Source organism: Marmota monax, unplaced genomic scaffold (genome assembly GCF_021218885.2).
Source record: "Marmota monax isolate L192 unplaced genomic scaffold, Marmota_monax_Labrador192_F-V1.1 WCK01_AAM20220418_F8-fsc00317, whole genome shotgun sequence".
NCBI classification, from domain to species: domain Eukaryota; kingdom Metazoa; phylum Chordata; class Mammalia; order Rodentia; family Sciuridae; genus Marmota; species Marmota monax.
Genome location: NW_026693234.1, coordinates 1,087,907 through 1,106,832, shown reverse-complemented (window position 1 = coordinate 1,106,832; position 18,926 = coordinate 1,087,907). Strand labels below are relative to the sequence as shown.

Below are 18,926 nucleotides of genomic sequence, written 5' to 3'. Positions count from 1 at the left end.
TGCCAAGTTGCTGGGATCACAGCACTAGTGCACCCAGCTTGGGCTCTGTTTTTTTCCCCCATTGATCTATTTGTTTCATCAGTACCACACTATTTTGATAATAATAAATATAATAAATCTTTATATCAGGTGGTGTTGGTCTACCAACACTGTTATTCTTCAATGTTATGTTGACTATTGTGGGTCTTTTACTTCATATAAACTATACGATCATTTCCTAAAGCTAATATTCACAAATAACTTGCTGGGATTTTTCTTGTGATTACACTGAATCCTCAGCTCAAGTGAGGAAGAACTGACATCTTGACAGTATTGAGTCTCCTATTTATAAACATTGAATATCTCCGTTTATTTTGTTCTTTGATTTCTTCAAAGTTTTGTAGTATTCTTTATATAGATCTTGTACATATTTTGCTAGATTTAAACTTAAATATTTCATTTTGGGTGGAGTGAAATAAGGATAAAATAACTTTTCTGATTGTTTATGACAATTAAATGAGATGACTAATATTAACTTGCAAACTGTTTAGCCCTTAGAGGTATTTCAGTAAATGTACATTCTCCTCCACCTTCCAGCCTGGGTACATTCGTCCCACTCAGAGTTTAGTCTCTCCTTTGTGGATTAATCAGTCAAGTGTTCATTGAATGCCTACTCTGTATTGGGCACAATTCTCCAACCTGGAATACAGCAAAAAATTCCTACCCTGATGAAGCTAACAGGCTAGTGTGGGACATAGCAAACAAATTAGTAAAGTACATAGGCTATAAGGTATGGATGGGTACTAAGCAGAAGAAGGGAGCTGAAGAGGATCAGAGGTGTGAGACAATGAGGGGAGAGTTGCAGTTTTAAATAAAGATCAGGAAGGTCACCAACTAAACTCAGAAGAGAATTAATGAAAAAAACTGGGAGTGGTGGTGCATGCCTGTAATACCAGCAACTTGGGAAGCTGAGGCAGGAGCATTACAAGTTTGAAAACAGCCTCAGCAATTTAGAAAGAACTTATTTATCTCAAAATAAAGAATAAAAAGGCACAAATGGTGATAGTTTTACATTTTACATTTAGATCTGTGTATACTTTGTTTATAATCAGTGACTCGAAAAATTATGCTCTGTCTGTGTAATATGAAATGAGTTACATTCTGCCATCATGTATAACAAATTAGAGTAAATAAATAATTTAATTAAAAAAAGAATAAAAAGGATAGGGTATGTAGCTCAGTGGTAGAGTGCCCCTGGGTCTAATCCCCAGTACAAAAAAAAAAAAGTGAATGAAAGTGAGAGCCATATGCAGATCTAGGGTAGAGGGAGTATCAAGGAAAGACTAGGAGGCCGGAATGTGCTTGTTACATTGGGAGAACAACTAAAGTGGCTCAAGTTAAGATTGAGAAGAGCAGAGGATGAGGTCAACAAAGAGACAGCTCCTGCAGAGCCCTAAACCATTATAAAGACACTAGCTTTTAGTCCAGATGAAATGGGAAGCTAATGGACTGCACTGCACCGATAAATGATATGATCTGGCTTAGTAATGGGATCACTATCACTCTGGCTGCTGTATCCAGAAATCAGGAGACGAGTTAGGTAGCTACTGTGAAAAATGAGGACAGCTTTGGGAGAAATGAGGGCAGCTTCGGTGGCAGGAGTGAAAGTAGTGAGAAATAACTGAGGCTTATGGACCCATACTAGGGGGTCAGGGGTGTCCTGGAACTACTGAATTTTTATACAAATGTGCACATGTGCATTTTGGAGGGGAAAACTTCTATTGGAGTCTCAAAGCAAAACTATGGTGGTGAATAATCAGGACACCCCATGTCTATTTCCTAGCTATTCAAAAATCACAGGGCAGGGGATAAAGCTCCTTTGACAGAGTGCCTGCCTTGCATGCACAAGGCCCTCAGTTCATTCCCTAGCACCACAGAAAACAAAATGAAACAAAAATCCATGATCAGCTCCTTTCTTCAGACCATGGTCATAAATCCTCCAGGGCATTGATCTTGTTTGTGAGTGTCTCAGAGCTAACACCACTCTTAAGACTACCATTCCTGACTTCCAGTTTAGATTCGTTAGAGTTGTCAAGAAGAAATAAAAATCACAGGGAGATGGGTAGATTCTCTATATTTTCTATGCTAGAAGCTGGAAGCTGGGAAGCCACAGGCAGGAATGGTGGAAGGGTTTCTTACCTTCCTAGAGAGGATGGGCACTCGTGAGGTTAGTTTCCTCTCAAGTGGATTCCCTTCTTTAATAAGCTCTGCTCTATGAATCACATAAATCTCAGCAGTGAAAGCCAATTTTACGGTTTGGTTTGCTTAATAGTCGCACAATTAAAGTAAGTTGTAAAAAATGGTGGTGGTGTTTGCCAGGATAAATATTTAAAAGGGAACAGCTGTAGGAAGATACAATAATTCAAATCAGTCCCTGGTTTTTTATCTTAGTCCAGGCTGCAGAGGTTGGTTCTTAATCAGAGGTGTTTCCTGGCCTCTCCTTTGAAAACCTTGTGCTACAGCTGCCAGGCTCAGGTAGGAAGGAGCAAAGCTTTGGGAGTAGCTGGTGCATGGCAGAGCTGGGAGGGGGCGCAGTTTGGGGGCAGGACTGAGAGGAGAGTTAAGGTGTGGGGAAGGTGTTGTTATCACTTTCCTTGAGCTCCTGAATTGGGTTATCTAGTGTGAAGAAGAAAGTTAATGCTTTTCAGAGGACAATGTGGTTTTTATAAAGAGTTGAGCCTATTTGGGAAGCAAGTTTCAATTCTGTATCCTGCATAGGACACAGAGCTGGTTGACAGGTAGTATTGGTGATTGTCAGTTTTCCAGCTTTGGTTTTGGGGGCAGCGGTTGAAGACAGCTTTTTTCTTTTAAGATAGCTTTTTTTTTTTTTTAAAGAAACTAGGGATTGAACTAGGGGTGCTTTACCACTGAGCTACATCCTCATCACCCCCAACCCCTTTTTTTGGAATCAAAGGGATTTATGGGTCTACCTTTTCCATAAATAAATCCATACAGAGTTGGGAATTAGGACCATGTTATATACAGAAAGGAAGACAGCATGGCATTCAGGCTCAGGGATAGTACACATCATCAGGTGTGGCATCCTCCCAAGTACACTCAAGGCTCCTGGGATCCCCATTGGAATGGAAACAGTAGAACTGTGCTGCAGGATCTATCAGAATTTGGGGGTCCCAGGAAGGTTTAGCCTATGATCCAGTTCCAAAAGTCCCAGGCTTCTCTGCCACCTCCAAAGCTAGCTTCAGGTTCTGATCAAACAGCTCACCCCTGATTCACACTTCCAGGGAGTAGAATGGATTATTGAGGGGAAAATCTCAGTAAATTTCATAAATTTTTCAAAGAACAGAATCTATTCCAGTTTGCCCAGGTTCTGCCACAACCTTGATCCCTCTCAGTGTCTAGAAGAAGTGCAGTTTGAATGTGCCTGAGCTTCCCTGTTCAGGAGACAGCTGGGAGCTAGTGGCAAGGAGCAAGTGGAATATGGAGGCCAGCATGAGCTTCTCTGATTGGAGGTGGGGCGGGGCTGGGCTGACCAAATTGAAGAGACACCGGCTAATTAGCAGGGTTAGCCCGATGCTCCAGCACCTCTTTTTCATTGGCCATGTACTGCCCTTCATGTCCACACCTCTGAAGGCCAGCGCTGTTTGGCCCATGTTAGGAAGATTTGACAAAGGCAAGGCCATTTTGAAACATATCCTTCATCTTAGAACAAGAGTCACCTCACAATCACTGTGAGTCAGCTTGACCTTCAACCTCAGGCAATGCTTGATCATCATGCAAAGAAAGGAAACTGCTATCTGGGACTGGAATTCTGAAAACACCTGGTTTGACATGGAACAGTGGCCACCTCAAATAATGGAGTTGACCATAAGGACCCTTCCCTTCCCTGACAACCCCCTGGCAACAGCCTAACCACAAAAATTCACCCACTCCCTCATCCGTCTATAACTACCCCAGGCTGTAAGCACAAGAAGGGTCTCAGTCTCTGGGCCCCCTCTGCAGGTTTGTCCCTCATAAACCTGTTACTGTTGAGCTGCCTCTTCTCTCTCTTGATTTCCTTCACTTCTTTCCTTACAGCCCACCTGGATGCTGTCTTGCTGTCTGAAGGCAACCAGCACATGCTCTTGTGTAGCTTGATAGCAAATCCAGAGGGTACCTGAATATAGCTCAGCCCGTGGCTAGCAGTTGTCCAGTTGGTAAATCAGGCCACCAGCTTTGTTCATCCCATATATGCTAAAAATCACCATTGCAACAGGTGCTGCTCAAGAACTTGGAACCAGCCTCCTCTCCGTGTCCCCCAAACCCCCATCCCTTTTCATTTTTTGAGACAGGCTCAGTTGCTAAGGCTGGTCTCAACTTGTGATCCTCCTGCCTCAGCTTCCCAAGTCGCTGGGATTACAGGTGTGCACCACCACGCCCTTTCTGCCACTCTTGTTCCTCTGACCCCTTTCTTATTCCAAAACCCCTTTCCTCCTCTCTCTTTTGTTGGGCAGTCCTGCCCACGCCCTCTTGCTTAAGGCTACTGACCCGGGCAGCTCTTTGTGTCTCCCTCACCTGCCTACACTTGGCCTTGATATCACCCACTGGGAGGATCCTTAGGAAGCGCCAAGACAACCTAATACTCAGGCTCTTAGTATAACCTGGACAGGTGGCTATTGCATACAAAGTAAGTGGTAGAAGTGGGACTCCAGCCTTAGGCATTTTTTTTTTTTTCAGAGTCTTTTCCTTAGGGAATATGGTGTTCTCAAAACCAGGGTGACCTAAGGTTGCCTGGGTAAAAAGTGGTCTGGGGCTGGGGATGTGGCTCAAGCGGTAACACGCTCACCTGGCATGCGCGGGGCGCTGGGTTCAATCCTAAGCACCACATAAAAATAAAATAAAGATGTTGTGTCCACCGAAAACTGAAAAATAAATATAAAAAAAAAATAAATAAAAAGTGGTTGTATTAGTCCATTTTCCATTATTATAATGAAATACCTGAAGCTGGGTAACTTTATAAAGAAGGGAGGTTTACTTAGCTCACAGTTCTGGAGTTCAAAGGCATGGTCTGGGGAATAGCTTGGCTTTGGGAAGGATGGCATTACAGGAGCACGTGCAGAAGTGAGAGACCACATTGCAGAACAGAAAGCCAGAGAATGACTCAGGGTTCAGGCTCAGGCTTTTATAATAGCTTATCTTCAAAGAACTAACACAGGGGTTCCATAAGAACTACCTTAGTCCCTTCACAGGGTAGGCCCCAGTGACCTGAGGACTCCCACCAAGCCCTACCTCCCATCATCACCACTCTGAAGACCAAAGTCTCAACCTTTGGGGGACAAAGCATATCTGAACCATAGCAGTGGTGGATCATGGGCACTGTGTAATGATTGTTCCTCATTGGAATGTCTGGGAACTGAAGTTACCATTCTTCCTCCCATCAGAGGACAAAGGAGTAAACTTTATTGTTGTTGAAATGGAGGTAAGGCAGGATAAGAGTGCGTGGAGAGAATCAGTGTGGATAAGAAACTTTTAAAAATATGGCTTCCTAGCCCAGCCACGGTTTCTGAGAAGCACTGAGTTCCCTTAAACTTTAGCAACTTGCTAAGGGAAACAACTTCCTTTTTTCCCCCCAGTACCAGGGGATTGAACCCAGGGCTTTGCACATGCTAGGCAAGTACCTTACCAGAGTTACATCCCCAGTCCTTTTTATTTTTGAGACAGGGTTTCACTAAATTCCCCTGGCTGGCCTTGAACTTTCTATCTTCCTGCCTTAGCCTCCCAAGTACCTGTGATTATAGGCATTATATGCTACCATGCCTGGCTTCTGTAATTTTAATTCTTGCTATTTTGGAGATCATCTTCCATTTTATACATTTCATTTTTAAATATAGAAAGATGTCTCTGGGGGCTGGGGATGTGGCTCAAGCGGTAGCATGATCGCCTGGCATGCGCGGGGCGCTGGGTTCGATCCTCAGCACCACATAAAAATAAAATAAAGATGTTGTGTCCACCAAAAACTAAAAAATAAATATTAAACAGTTCTCTCTCTCTCTAAAAAAAGTAGTGATTTAAAAAAAAAAAAAAAAAAGAAAGATGTCTCTGGGAAGCTAGGGATATAGCTCAATGGTGGAGCAAGAGGCCCTGAGTTTGATTCCTAGTACTGCAAACAAACAAAAAGCTATAACTGGGAATTAAGCTACATCTAGTCTTTTAGCAATTAATTTGCTAAATGAACTTGGACAAATCATAGACATCTAGAATAATCATTAGGTAGTAAAAGTTGCTTTACTTCTCTGGGGTATGTTGAGACTTCAAAACTAAAGTGAAGGAAAAAGTATTCTCACTATGCAAACACATTAATATTAAATAATAAGGATGCATGGTGATAGTGGGAGGTATAGGAGCTTTTGGATTGTTTCCTTTAGCAAGTTGCTTCACTTCTTAGCCTCAGTTTTCTCATCTGTAAAATGAAGAGATGTACTTTACAGGTTGTTGTGAGATTAGAGATGGCATAGGTCAAGCCTTAACATAAGGCCAGACACATGGTAGATATCTCACAAATGGTAGCTATTATTAATAATCTGACCACCAGGTTTGATTGAAATTGCCTTACAATTTACAAAACAACTGACAACTAGCAACACACACAGGGAGAACAATGCCAGGTGCAGAAACACACACTTGTAATTCCGGGGACTCAGGAGGCTGAGGCAGAAGGATTGTAAGTTCAAGGCCAGCCTGAGCAACTCAGCAAGACCCTGTCTCAAATTAAAAAAAAAAAAAAAAGATTGGGGGTGTGTCTCAATGGTAGGGTGCCCCGAGGCTCAATCCCCATTACGGTGTAGTGGGGTAGGAGGAAGAAAAAGAAAATAATCAACCACCCAGTGTGGTCCTTACCATTCCCTAAAGGTGACTGCTGACTCCCCAGTGTGCACAAATCCTGCCAAATGCTGTTAGCAAAATGGTGGTGCAGCCAGATGGAACTCGGTTCCTCCTCTGAGATGGGGAGTGCTTTAGTGAAGGATGGCTGAGTGCAGATTCACTGAAATGGCTTTGACTGCCAAGTGATGGAAGGAGGGAGCCAAATGCAATGGGAAGGCTGAGAGCACCTGGGAGGCAGTGTGTACTTGCCGACTCTTTGATCTTTCCCTGCTCCTGAAACATTTTATTCCTCTATTCTCCACTTAAGAGTCCTCTAGGCAATCAGGGCTCACCACAGATCCCACTGACATATGGACATCCCCTTTTGCTTGTTTGGTGTCATGAGGAATTCCTATTAGCTGCTAACTGTGGAGGTGGCCCACTGCACTCTAGAGGTTGTTGTGTAAACCTCCTTGAGCTGCTCATGTGCTCAGAACAGGTAAAGATTTCATGTGTCAAGCAAGTAAGGGAGACACAGAGCGGGAAGAGGCTTCTTAAACCTTTGTTCAAGCCTCTTTTATTTTGGTTGCCACTTCTGTGAGTCAGGTTGGTCTTTTCACCACTTTACCAAGCAACATCCAGCTATGTGGGTATTATTCATTCAACAGATATTTATTGAGCCCCATTATGTGCCTGGAATAATTTTAGGTTGTGACCAGGACAGACAAGCTCCCTGTCCTTGTGGGAGTTTACATTCTTGTGGGGAAAGACATTAACTCATGTACAAATAAGCTAATTTAAGATAGTAAACAGTTTAATGAACTTATAATATGGTAGTGGCAGGAGGTGGGGGATGACTTTTTAACTCAGAAAGGGACATTGGGACAAAGATTGTCATGCTACCTGAAGTCAGGTTCCAAGTAGAGAAGGACAATGACACAAGATCCGAAATGGCACATTAGAGGACTAGAAAGCTAGCCAATGAGAATAAAGAGGAAGAGTACAGCAGATCCAGTTGGAGAGGCAGCACAAAGTGAGGGCCACAGAGCACCTTCAGCCCACATGGTGTTTTTGAGATTTCACTAAAAACAAAAACATTCTTGACTTGCAATTTCTTTGAAAATTAAAAAAACAACAAACAAACTTAGCCATGCCAATATTCTGGGATGGGAACATTCGCTTCAATGTAGAACAATTATGTTCTGTCTTCTTCTGTCCTCAATGGGGCTATTATCAATTTGGAAATGATATTTACCAATCCTGGAGGTTTAATGAAGGATTGATTTTTTTTTTTTCCTTCTCAGTGATGGAAGCATATGATGACTTGGAGTGACTTAATTTCGGTTCTTAAAACAATCCTAATTTGTCAAAAGATTGTTGCTAAAGGTGGGAGGACAGGGCAATAATGAATGAGGCAAGTGACTAGGGCCAGTGGAGACAGAAATGGACTGATTCTGTATATATTTCAGTGGTAGAGCTGACAGATTTGGGAGATAAAAAGGAATGGATGACTTTAAGGGTTTGCCTTGAGCATCTGGGTGGGTAGTGGCACCATTTTTCTGAGTCAGAGGACTAGAGAGAATAGTTTGGGAAAGAAAATCAAAGCTGTTTGTGGTTTACTAAATTAAGAAAAACTATTAAACATCTGAGTGGAATGTTAGATAGGCAGTTAAATGAGCCAGGAGGTTAGGAGAGGAAGATCACTTTGGGGAGAAAACTGGGAGTCTTCAGTACATAGGTGATACCTGCACTCATGGAAATGGATGAGATCACTGAGGGTGGAAATGTAGGTAGAAAACAGAATGTAGTCAGTTCTGGGATCTTTTTTCCTATTTAGATTTAAATCTTCTAAATTCCTGAGGTCACACAGGCTAATAAAACATTTAGTATTAAAAACAATCTGGTTGGAGCTAGGCTTGGTGGCACAAGCCTCCTGCCCGATTTGGGAAGCTGGGGTAGCAGGATTCCAAGTTTGAGGCCGCCTCAGCAAATTCAACAAGGATTCACCAGGGCACTAATGATGGTCAGAGCACATTCTTACTAGTCTAGGATTCAGAGCACTGGGATCAAATTTTGAGAACTTTTTCTAAAAGCTCTAGGTGGGGTTCAAATGCATAGTAACACTCACCTAGTATTCCTTAAGGCCTTCTTTGTGTAACAATTAAGGACTCAACATTCACTGGGTGTACCTGTTAATCCCAGCATTTCAGGAGGCTGAGATAGGGGGAATGAAAGTTCAAGGTCAGCTTCAGTAATTCAGTGAGACTTGTCTCATAAATAAAACTTTAAAAAGGACTGGAGATGTGGCTCAGTGACAAAGGGTCCCTTGATTCAATGCCCCCATGGGGGTGGGGGATAGCATTTAAGGATAAAACGTTAACTTAGAAAGTCCAAATTCTTTATAGATGTCATTGAAGGCCTTCCACACTGTTCACAAACTACATTTCCAGTGCTAACTCTCACTGTTGCCAGGAATGAACCCTCTGCTCCAGTTATATCAGTCTGCTTATTACCTCCCGTTTTATTTTTTTCACTTGGATAACATTCTCTTTAATCTGTGCTGTCACAAAATGGCTACTAAGTGGCCAGTCTAAACTGTGATTGCTGATAACACTCAGATTTTAGAAAACAAGCAAAGAGGGATTCCCAACTCTGGGGCCCCTTCTCTTTGAAGAAGTCTCTCTTTTGCAGTAAACCCACTTTTTGCTTGGAAAAAAAAAAAGAAAGAAAGAAAAAGTAACATTAGTAACCTTTAAATACTGATTACATATTGAAATGTTAAAAATTGAGAGAGAGAGAGAGGGAGAGAGAATTTTTTAATATTTATTTTTTAGTTTTCGGCAGACACATCTTTATTTGTATGTGGTGCTGAGGATGGCACCCAGGCCGCAGGCATGCCAGCGAGCGCACTACCGCTTGAGCCACATCCCCAGCCCCGAATGTTAATATTTTTGATAAATCAAATAAATCATTAAAACTAAATCCACTTATTTCTTTTTAAATTGGCTATTATAAAAATTAAAATATATGTGGCTTGCATTATTTATTGGGTATTACACTATTAATTAACCAAGGTAGAAGTGGGCTCACAATTCAACCCATTTTTGTACTTCTTTCATGCTGAAATAATAAAGTGATGAATGAGGACTGAGGTTGTGGCTCAGCGGCAGAGCACTCGCCTTGCACGTGTGAGGTTTGATCCTCAGCACCACATAAAAGTAATAAGTGAAATAAAGGTATTGTGTCCAACTACAACTAAAGTGATGAATGACAGAAAAGTCTAAGTGTGGGTTCATAGATTTGAGGCAGGTGTACCCTTAGTCAAACTGAAAATGCTATCACTGACCAACTGGCAGCTCAAGAAAGCAAAGATTTTTGTGCCAGAGATGGAAAGAGTACTAATAACTTGTGCTTCTGCTCAACAAGTGTTAGACAACAACTTCTAGGCATCCACACTAATAAAAAAAATCTATCCTTTGAATCCATCTTTCTCTCTTCTTCCACATCTAGTCACTAAAACAACTCTTCTTGTAAATTTCTTTTAATTCTATTTTTTTTCAGTCCATATCTAATCAGTCTTAGTTATTACCTTGCTTTTGAAGATGCATTTTTCAAGTAGTCTCCCAGCTTCTTTCTTCCATGTTCATTTCATTCTATATACTGCAACTAGAATGACATCTGATATTTCTTTGCAGATTAATTCTTTGCTTAAAATACCTCCATTTATTTCCACATTGTCAACAGGAAGAATTATTTAGAATTCAAGGCTTTGCAAACTTTCTTGGTACTTCTATCTATAAAATCTTCGCTTTAGGGAAACTCATATACCGAGTTAATATATGTAAAGCACTTAGAATCCTGCCTGGCCTGTGCTAATAACTGTTAAGTCTTACGTATTATTTGAATATGCTGTCTGAGTACGCATTTCTGACTCCAGAACACTAATTCCCTTTTCTTGTTTAAATACCAAATCTCCAAAGGAAGGAATAACTAAATCTATTAAAGATCAACAAGGATAATTGTTACTATTAGGAAAACTTAAATAATAATAAAAAAAACACTTTAAATGTCCTCTCCATAATTAACAAAACCTATAAAAATGAATCCTAATTTATCACAAAATCAAAATTCAGACTGGATAAGGTGGAAATAAAGGTAATAAGTATTTCTTTCATTCAAGAAACAGGAAATTTATGGAATGTTTTAGAGCAAAAGTAATTCTGAAAACAACATAAATGGATTCTAGATTAAGGCACTCTCCAATTTTGGCATATTATTAGAATAACTTAGGAACTTCAAAAATACAGTTGTCTCTGCTGGGGTTAGAGTGTTTTGTCTAATAGGCACTAAGTTTGATCCCTACTCATGCAAAAAGAAGAAGAAGAAGAAAAATAGTTGTCTGGACCCCATCCCACCCAGGTTTACTCAGATATTTGACTTTCTTTTTTTTTTTAAGCTTTATAGGTGATTCATGTGTACACTTTTAAAAGTATCAAAGGTGATTCTCATATACATCCACATATGACAATGACTGGTCTAATCAAAGGGAAACTTTGCTTTAAGAAGGTTGAACATGTTTGGTATATATTTTTCTCAATGTTCTTCTAAAATTTTTTTTGAAAATAGAATATCCAGAGAACTGAGTAACCCAGAATAACTTTTGTGTTTGAGTAGTGTTCTTAAAACAAGGCAAAATAAAAAATTGCAACCTTTTGATATAGGATTCAGAAAAATATATACATCTCAAACAGCAGAGTACTCATGTAAACACTTGTCTGTTTATCAGACTTATATCAACTTATAAATTTCAAAATAATTACGTAAATATATATTTAACTGTACACAATATTTACAACTTACAGATTTTCAACTCAAAAGTAAACACTTAAGCCTTAAAATGTATGAAAAAGTTGGCACTTTGTTATATAACACTTCAAAAATTTCAAAAGCAACTTTACCTCAAAAATACATTACACCAACCTTCCAAAGTGCTACTGTTCCTGGCTCATTTTATCTCAAAAATGGACACGAGTATCCAAATCTCTAGGAAAGGAGTAACAGATGTATTGTTATACTGAAAGCATTTTTACTGCTGAAAAAAACTTTACAATAGCTACAACAATAGTGGAGCAAGCCTATAGAATCCCAGCTACTCCGCAGGTTGAGGCAGGAGGATCTCCAAGTTCGAGGCCAGTCTGGGCAAGTCAGGGAGACCCTGTCTCAAATTTAAAAAAAAGGGGCTGGGGATGTGGCTCAAGCGGTAGCGCGCTCGCCTGGCATGCGTGCGGCCCGGGTTCGATCCTCAGCACCACATACAGACAAAGATGTTGTGTCCGCCAAATACTAAAAAGTAAATATTAAAAATAATAATAATAATAATTAAAAAAAAAAAAAAAAAAAAAAAAAAAAATTTAAAAAAAAGTGTGTGTGGGGGGGCAGGGAGCTGGGGCTGGGACTTAACTGTAGAGCTTCACCGGATCCAATTCCCAGTAAGGTAAGAAACAAACAACAAGAAACCTTATAACAAAGCCCCTTTCACCCTCCAATCCTGAGATAACAAATCCTGTAGTTCTCCCTCATCGTCGCTGTCAGCATTCTCCTCTTCCTTTTTTTGCAGTTCTTTTATAGTCAAAACCTCTTTAAGTTTATTTTTAATCTCATCCTGGCGATTCCGCAGCTTTTCCACCCGACGGTAACATTCTATCTGCTCATCAATCTCCCCAATCTGGCGGTCCAACCGTCCCTCCTCATCCTCTTCAGCGACTATAGCTTCGGAAATAGTGTTGACCTGCCTCATGGCTTTTTGAAATTCGTCCCACTCTTTGTCCATTTGATCCTTTGGAGCATCAACCTTTCGTACCTTTGCATCTACTTCAGGGTCGTCAAAAAATCCTTCTGGTAATGCTTCCGCGGTGTTTTCTCTCCTTTCCACCACTTTTTCATGTATTTCTGCTTTCTCAATTGACCCTGAATGAGGAATTAAGGGGGCCTTGGGAGGATTGGTATTAAAGGAATCGTTTGGTAGCACACTACTTGTTGCTTCCCGCGAGGAAGAAAGTGAGTGTTCTTTGCCGTGTGTGCTAGGCGGCAGCTTGCTATCTCCTCTTTTTCCTTCTCCGCCTCCCTCCTCTTCCTCCTCCTCCTCCTCCTCCTCCTCATCTTCATAATCAGGGAGTAAACCGAGTCCCGAAGGTTTACTGGGTGTCGATCTAGCGGACTCTTTTCCTGTTTTGTCAAAGTTGGTGGACAAAGCGGACGTGGAGGGCTGTACCTGAGGAACCGAGGCCTTCGCTCTCTTGGCGTCTTGATTATCCGCATCCGACGCTTTCCTCTTGACGGAAAGAGACGCAGCGTTTGCAGATGGACCCTGGGCGGCTCCCTTCGCGCCTTTCAGGTCGGCCACTTTCTCTCGGTGCTGCTTTCCCAAGACGTGAGTCTGCCACAGGAGCTCGCTCTTTACCGGGGTGTTACAAAGGGCACAGCTCAACTGCCCCAAGCGGTTGTACTTCGCGAACGGAGATTCTATCCTTTTCCGGTTAGTGCTCAGACGCTGCTTCTCCTTCATCAATCGTCTGAGTTCTTCTTGATTTACTACTCGCTTCCCGGCCGGAGGCCGAGCGGAGGCGGAGGACGCCATCTTTGCGACCAGATCCCTGGCGATTCTGGCTTCCGTCCCGGCGAGGCTTGATTGCGTCACTTCCTGATGGAGCGACGATTGGTCACAGCGCAGGAGAGGGCGTGGCGCCAGAATTTTACCTCAGAACTAGCACGAAGGCTGTTTTTCCCCCGCTCAACCGTTAGGCTATGGCAGCGATCAAGGCCATAAACTCCAAGGCTGAAGTGGCGCGGGCCCAGGCGGCCTTGGCTGTCAACATATGCGCCGCCCGAGGGCTGCAGGATGTGCTGAGGACCAACTTGGGTCCTAAGGGCACCATGAAAATGTGAGACGGCGGTTAGGGCACCAGGCGGTTTTGGGGTGATGGGACCTCCTCTGATGCATAAGTTCCGCGAAGACACTGGAGCGATCAACTTGTAGGCCTGGCTACCTTTTTGTCATTTCTGCCCTGAGAATATCTCTAGCCTGGTGGTCAGGAGGAGAAAAGCCTCCCCCGAGGAAAGAGCCCCCCGAGTGAAGCCGTGACACCCGCTCTCCCATTTTCGTTAAGGTTTCTGTGGGATTAGAAAGCCAGTTCATTTGTCTCATTGTAAATGGAAGGCGTTTAACACCTCTTTCTTCCTTCCTCGCGTGCTGGGGATCGAACCCAGAGCTTGGTGTACCTAGGCAAATCCTCTGTCACTGAGTTACATCTTCAGCCCCAACTCCTCTGCTTTTTAAAACTGTATGCCCTTAGTCTATAAATTCGACTCCACCCCCCCACTGCCAGCCCCTCTTCGTGGTGCAGGGGTCTTGTGCATGCTTGGCACAGGCTCTACCACAGAGCCAAATTTTTAGCCCCAGGACAGATAGTCTTTTTGCATGGCAAGCAATGTGTTGTCATGGAAAGGGTACAGGATTTGGAACCAGGCAGGCATAGGTTCAAATCCAAATATAATCTTCTAGCTCTGAGTACTTAGGCAAGTTCCTTGAATGCTCTGTGCCTATAATTGTTCATTATTTTAGTATTTATTTAGTACCATTTTTTTTTCTTTACACAAGTGGAAAAGAGACTGGTGAGAGCAAAAGGGTGTAAGAGAAACATCCTGACAGCAAGGAGAAAACTAATATTAATAGTAGAAGAAGGCACTTATGCACTAGATGCTGGGAAAACAGATGACAAAGATAGTTTTAGTTCTTAAGGAAATCTGGTAGAGACAGATGTGCTAATTATATATAGATGCATATGATTATACTGAGGAAAGGGACTAATTACTGATGGCAGAAGGAAAAGCCTCTCAAATAACAGATGATGGGGCTGGGGTTGTGGCTCAAGTGGTAGCGCAGTTTGCCTAGCATGCGTGAGGCACTGGGTTGGATTCTCAGCATCACATAAAAATAAAATAAAGGTATTGTGTCCACCTAAAACTAAAATAAATAAATATTTTAAAAAGATAACAGATGATGTTTGATCATAGTCTTGAAAGAAGAATGAGTTCACCAGTTGGAGAAGGAGTACAAGTCCTCCTAAGTAGAATAATTTCAGGAATAAGAAAGCCCAACAATGTAAACATAACAAACAAAACAAAAACAATTTAAGGGGAAGTAAAAGACTTGGTTTGTAGGTAGGTGGTAGATGAGGAAGAAAGATAGACAAGCCAGATTGGGAAAGGTCAAGTATGTCATTGCTAAATTAGTTTGGATTTTACCTTGAAGGTGATGGAGAACATACAAATTACTGAGGGATTTTTGAGTCACATTGCCTTTTAGAAAAATTAATGTATAGCATGGAAGGTAAATTCAAATTTGGAGGTAATCAGGATGCTGTTTAAGCAGTCCAGGGTAGAATGATAATGACAGTGGAAATGGGGAGTGGGGGTTATGACTCAGAGATATTTAGATCGTAGAATTGACAGAGCTTGGTGATCTAGCTTGGTGATGAATGAGGGGAACTAAGTTGAAGGAGTGAATGATTGATGACATTTACCAAAAATAAAAACCTGCAGGAAAGTTTGCAAACATGTGCTTTGTTTCTCATACTCTTTGACCCAAGTTTCTAAATCCTCAAGTACTCTCCGAATATTCCATTTGGTCTGAATTCACCATAAGTTCATCTTGGGAGAAAGGATCCTGTGAGCAGCAAGTGGTGATAGTTACTGTGGTATTCCCCCATGGCATAATGGAGTTTTCAAAGCCCTGTTTCCTTTATTAAGGAAAGTGGAACGACAAGTACTGGGAATGTCGTGTTTGACTCTTGACATGTGAAGTTAATATTATTACTGTTCTTTGAACAGGCTTGTTTCTGGTGCCGGTGACATCAAACTCACCAAAGATGGCAATGTACTGCTTCATGAGATGGTGAGCTGATGCTGTTGACTTTAACAAACCTTAATAAGCCTTAAGTAAGAACATGGTACAATTTGTATACATTTAAGCCAAGGCTGTCAGCTAAATATTGCAGTCTTGAGGTATGCCTGTTGGATTAAACCTCAATAATTTTTTTTTTGCTGTTTCAAACAATAACTTAGGGATATTTACAAATTAATAACAAACTTAAGGCACTGTGTTATATTCTTTGTAATCATGGAAGAATAAAAATTCCTTTGCAATTTTCATAAATATTCATCTTTGAGATTGAAGGATTTAATCTTCTTTTGTAAATATCATTGCATTCTGAAAAAAGGAGTGTTCAAACCTCATTAGTTCTCAATTTTTAAATTTTGGACTTGACATTTACAAAGTATTTGATAATATAAAACTTGTAAACTTGTAGGATCAAGCTTATTTCTTAATAATACTGTTGACCCTTAGGTTATCTTTTTGTGGCCTTCTCTATCTCATTCCCCTTTCTTTTTAAATCTGTTGCTTACTTTTTCCAGCAAATTCAACACCCAACAGCTTCCTTGATAGCAAAAGTTGCAACAGCACAGGATGACATCACAGGAGATGGTACTACTTCAAATGTTCTAATTATTGGAGAGTTATTAAAACAAGCTGATCTTTACATTTCTGAGGTATTACTATTTCACAGAATTCATATTTTGAATGAAGTTTATAAAAAATAAAATGGTTTAATTTTAGAGAGGGTACAGGTTAATTTTAATTAAGATATTCTTGGATATTTATAAATGGAAATAGCAATGAACTTCACCCCCCCAATAAATAAATGCCTTTTATTGGAATAATATGCCTCTTTTAAAAATGAAATGGTTAAGATCTATAGAAAGATAAAAAAAATTACCCATGTACCCAAGAGTAATGGCTTAAGAAAGAAAATGCCACTAATAAAAGTTGAAAACAAATTACACACCTTTAAAAAAATAACTGGAGGGAAAACCTTATTGAAAGTTTCCCATCTTGTGAATTTACCTACCTTTTTAGATTTATTTTCCTTTATAAACCATCTATTCAGATTCCTCCATTAACTAGCCTCAGAAACATCATGCACATTTCTAGCTCTGTGTCTTTGTTTGATCTCTATTCTTTTCTTAGTATTACCTACCTGTTTCCTATAATTATTTGAATTTTTTCTCTTATTCAGAGACCATTCAGCAAAGCATTACCCGGTTAAAGTGCTGAAATTATTGCTTCTTTGTGTTTTATTCAGTATTGAAAATTGTCTATTAATTCAGTACCTGCAACTTATCTCAGTTAGGATGCTTTGGCCTGTAAGCAGTAGAAATTGACTAAAACTCACTTAAACAATGAAGAAATTATTAAGCTCCCATAAGAACATTAAGAGATAAGATTGGATCCAAGTTGAATTGATTAAAAAGTTTATTCAGTCATCAAGAACCTGGGACCTTTCTGTCTCTTAGCTCTTCCATTCATGGTACTGTTTCATCCTAAGGCTTGTTTTTATCTTGAGTGTAAGACTGTCAAAGGAAATCAGGGTTACTTGCTTCTTGGTAATACTCAGTAGGGGACACAACTTCTTTTTTTGTGGTTGGGCCAACTTTAGTCTTATGCTCATTCTAAACCAATAACCATTTTAAGGGGAATTGACTTAAATTAATCAGGATCCACTCCTTGACCTGGGAAGAGGGACACCCAAACAATATAAGGTTTGGTTTATTTTGAGAGATTGGTAGGTAATGACATAATAATGAAACTGGCAGATGGTGATAGAGCTAGGCACAGGATATGGCAGAAACACTAAGGAGGAAAGGAGTTCCTAAACTAAACTGTTGTAGTCAGAAAGCAACTCACTGCAGGAAGTAAGTCCTGAGCTAAATTTTCAGGATGGAATGAGCCAGATGAAAGAGTGAGGAGCAAGGAGAATGGCATTCCAGAGAGAAGGAACAACATAGTGTTTTATAGAGCAGCAAGCAGTTTGGTGTTGCTGGAGTTTATAATGATTTGGATGGTAGCAGAGAAGAGGCTGGAGGAGGTGGGAGCCAGATCACAGAGGGTGTGTGGTACGTTAACCAGGAAACTTGCACTTTATTCTGTGTTGAATAGACTAAACATGTCAACATAGTAACATCTGATGTGGTCATATTGGCATTTTAAATGTTTGGGGACAATTTTAAGGGAGTCATGACAAGAGAGGTTCTAGTAGTCCAGATGAGCAATTGTGATGTCCTGGACTGAGGAAATTTTTGAAAATGGTAATAGCGAGACTCTAGAGTCACGTCTCTTGGGTTTAAATCCTGGCTCCACTTTTATAAAAAAATGTTTATTGGTACACTGTAGTTTTACATGTTAGTGGGATTTGCTATTATATATTCATTCACACATGCATACACGTAATTTGGTCAATTTCATTCCTTGGTACATTGCTCCACTTAACTAGTTTGCTAATCTAAGGCAAATTACATTATTCCCTTAAAATTTGGTCACTCACCTGTGTATAGTGGGAGTAATAAATATCCACTTCATACTGTTGTTGAGAGGGTTAAACTAATTCATGTAAAGCTCTTAGATAGTGCCCAGCACAAATGTTCAATTAAATGTCAACTTTTAAATATTATAGGAGTGACATAAAGGAATGGTGGGAATAAATTAGAAATTGTACCAGCCTTCACAAAATTTGTTAACTATTATTTTAAAAAAATATTTTTGTTATAGATGGACGCAATACTTTTATTTATTTATTTATTTATTTATTTATTTATTTTATATGTGGTGCTGAGGATCAAATCTGGTGCCTTACACATGCTATAGGCAGGTGTTCTACTACTGAGCTGCAACCCCAGCCCCTATTTATTATTTTTCAGAGTAAATAATACTGTTTAAAATTGTTTTGTCAGAATTTCAGATCTACAGAAAAGTTGCAAGAATGTTAACAAAGAATTCCTATATATGTTTTACCCATATTCTCCAATTTTTATAATTTCTCCATTCTTGGCCTTGCTCTGAGATATAATATATATATAACACACACACATATATATAATATATAATTTTGTATATATAATTATATATAACATTATAATAGAGGAAATCATATATATCACTGTACATATCATACATATCATATTGTACTATATAT

The 18,926-nt window shown here is 40.2% G+C and overlaps 2 protein-coding genes across 5 annotated transcripts in view; one reads left to right on the top strand and one right to left on the bottom strand.

Annotated features, from left to right (window-relative positions):
- The window catches only part of Cct6b (chaperonin containing TCP1 subunit 6B), a 53,525-nt gene that overhangs the window by 3,796 nt on the left and 30,803 nt on the right, over window positions 1–18,926 (top strand). For 2 of the 4 annotated variants that reach the window (XM_058583063.1, XM_046456092.2), the window contains exons 1-3: window positions 13,501–13,778; window positions 15,727–15,790; window positions 16,312–16,446. In XM_058583063.1, coding sequence (XP_058439046.1) covers window positions 13,642–13,778; window positions 15,727–15,790; window positions 16,312–16,446 — 336 coding nt within the window. In that variant the 5' untranslated portion in view covers window positions 13,501–13,641. Of the gene's footprint in view, window positions 1–13,500; window positions 13,779–15,726; window positions 15,791–16,311; window positions 16,447–18,926 lie in introns of those variants that run through there. The other 2 variants (XM_046456094.2, XM_046456093.2) reach the window with 2 other exon arrangements.
- Znf830 (zinc finger protein 830) lies at window positions 12,250–13,474 on the bottom strand. Its single transcript, XM_046456098.2, has one exon. It carries the CDS (start codon window positions 13,472–13,474, stop codon window positions 12,356–12,358), a length of 1,119 nt encoding a protein of 372 aa, XP_046312054.1. The 3' UTR covers window positions 12,250–12,355.

Excerpts from the sequence above, each read along its gene's own strand:
- Znf830 (XM_046456098.2), bottom strand. The coding sequence starts at position 13,474 with ATGGCGTCCTCCGCCTCCGCTCGGCCTCCGGCCGGGAAGCGAGTAGTA.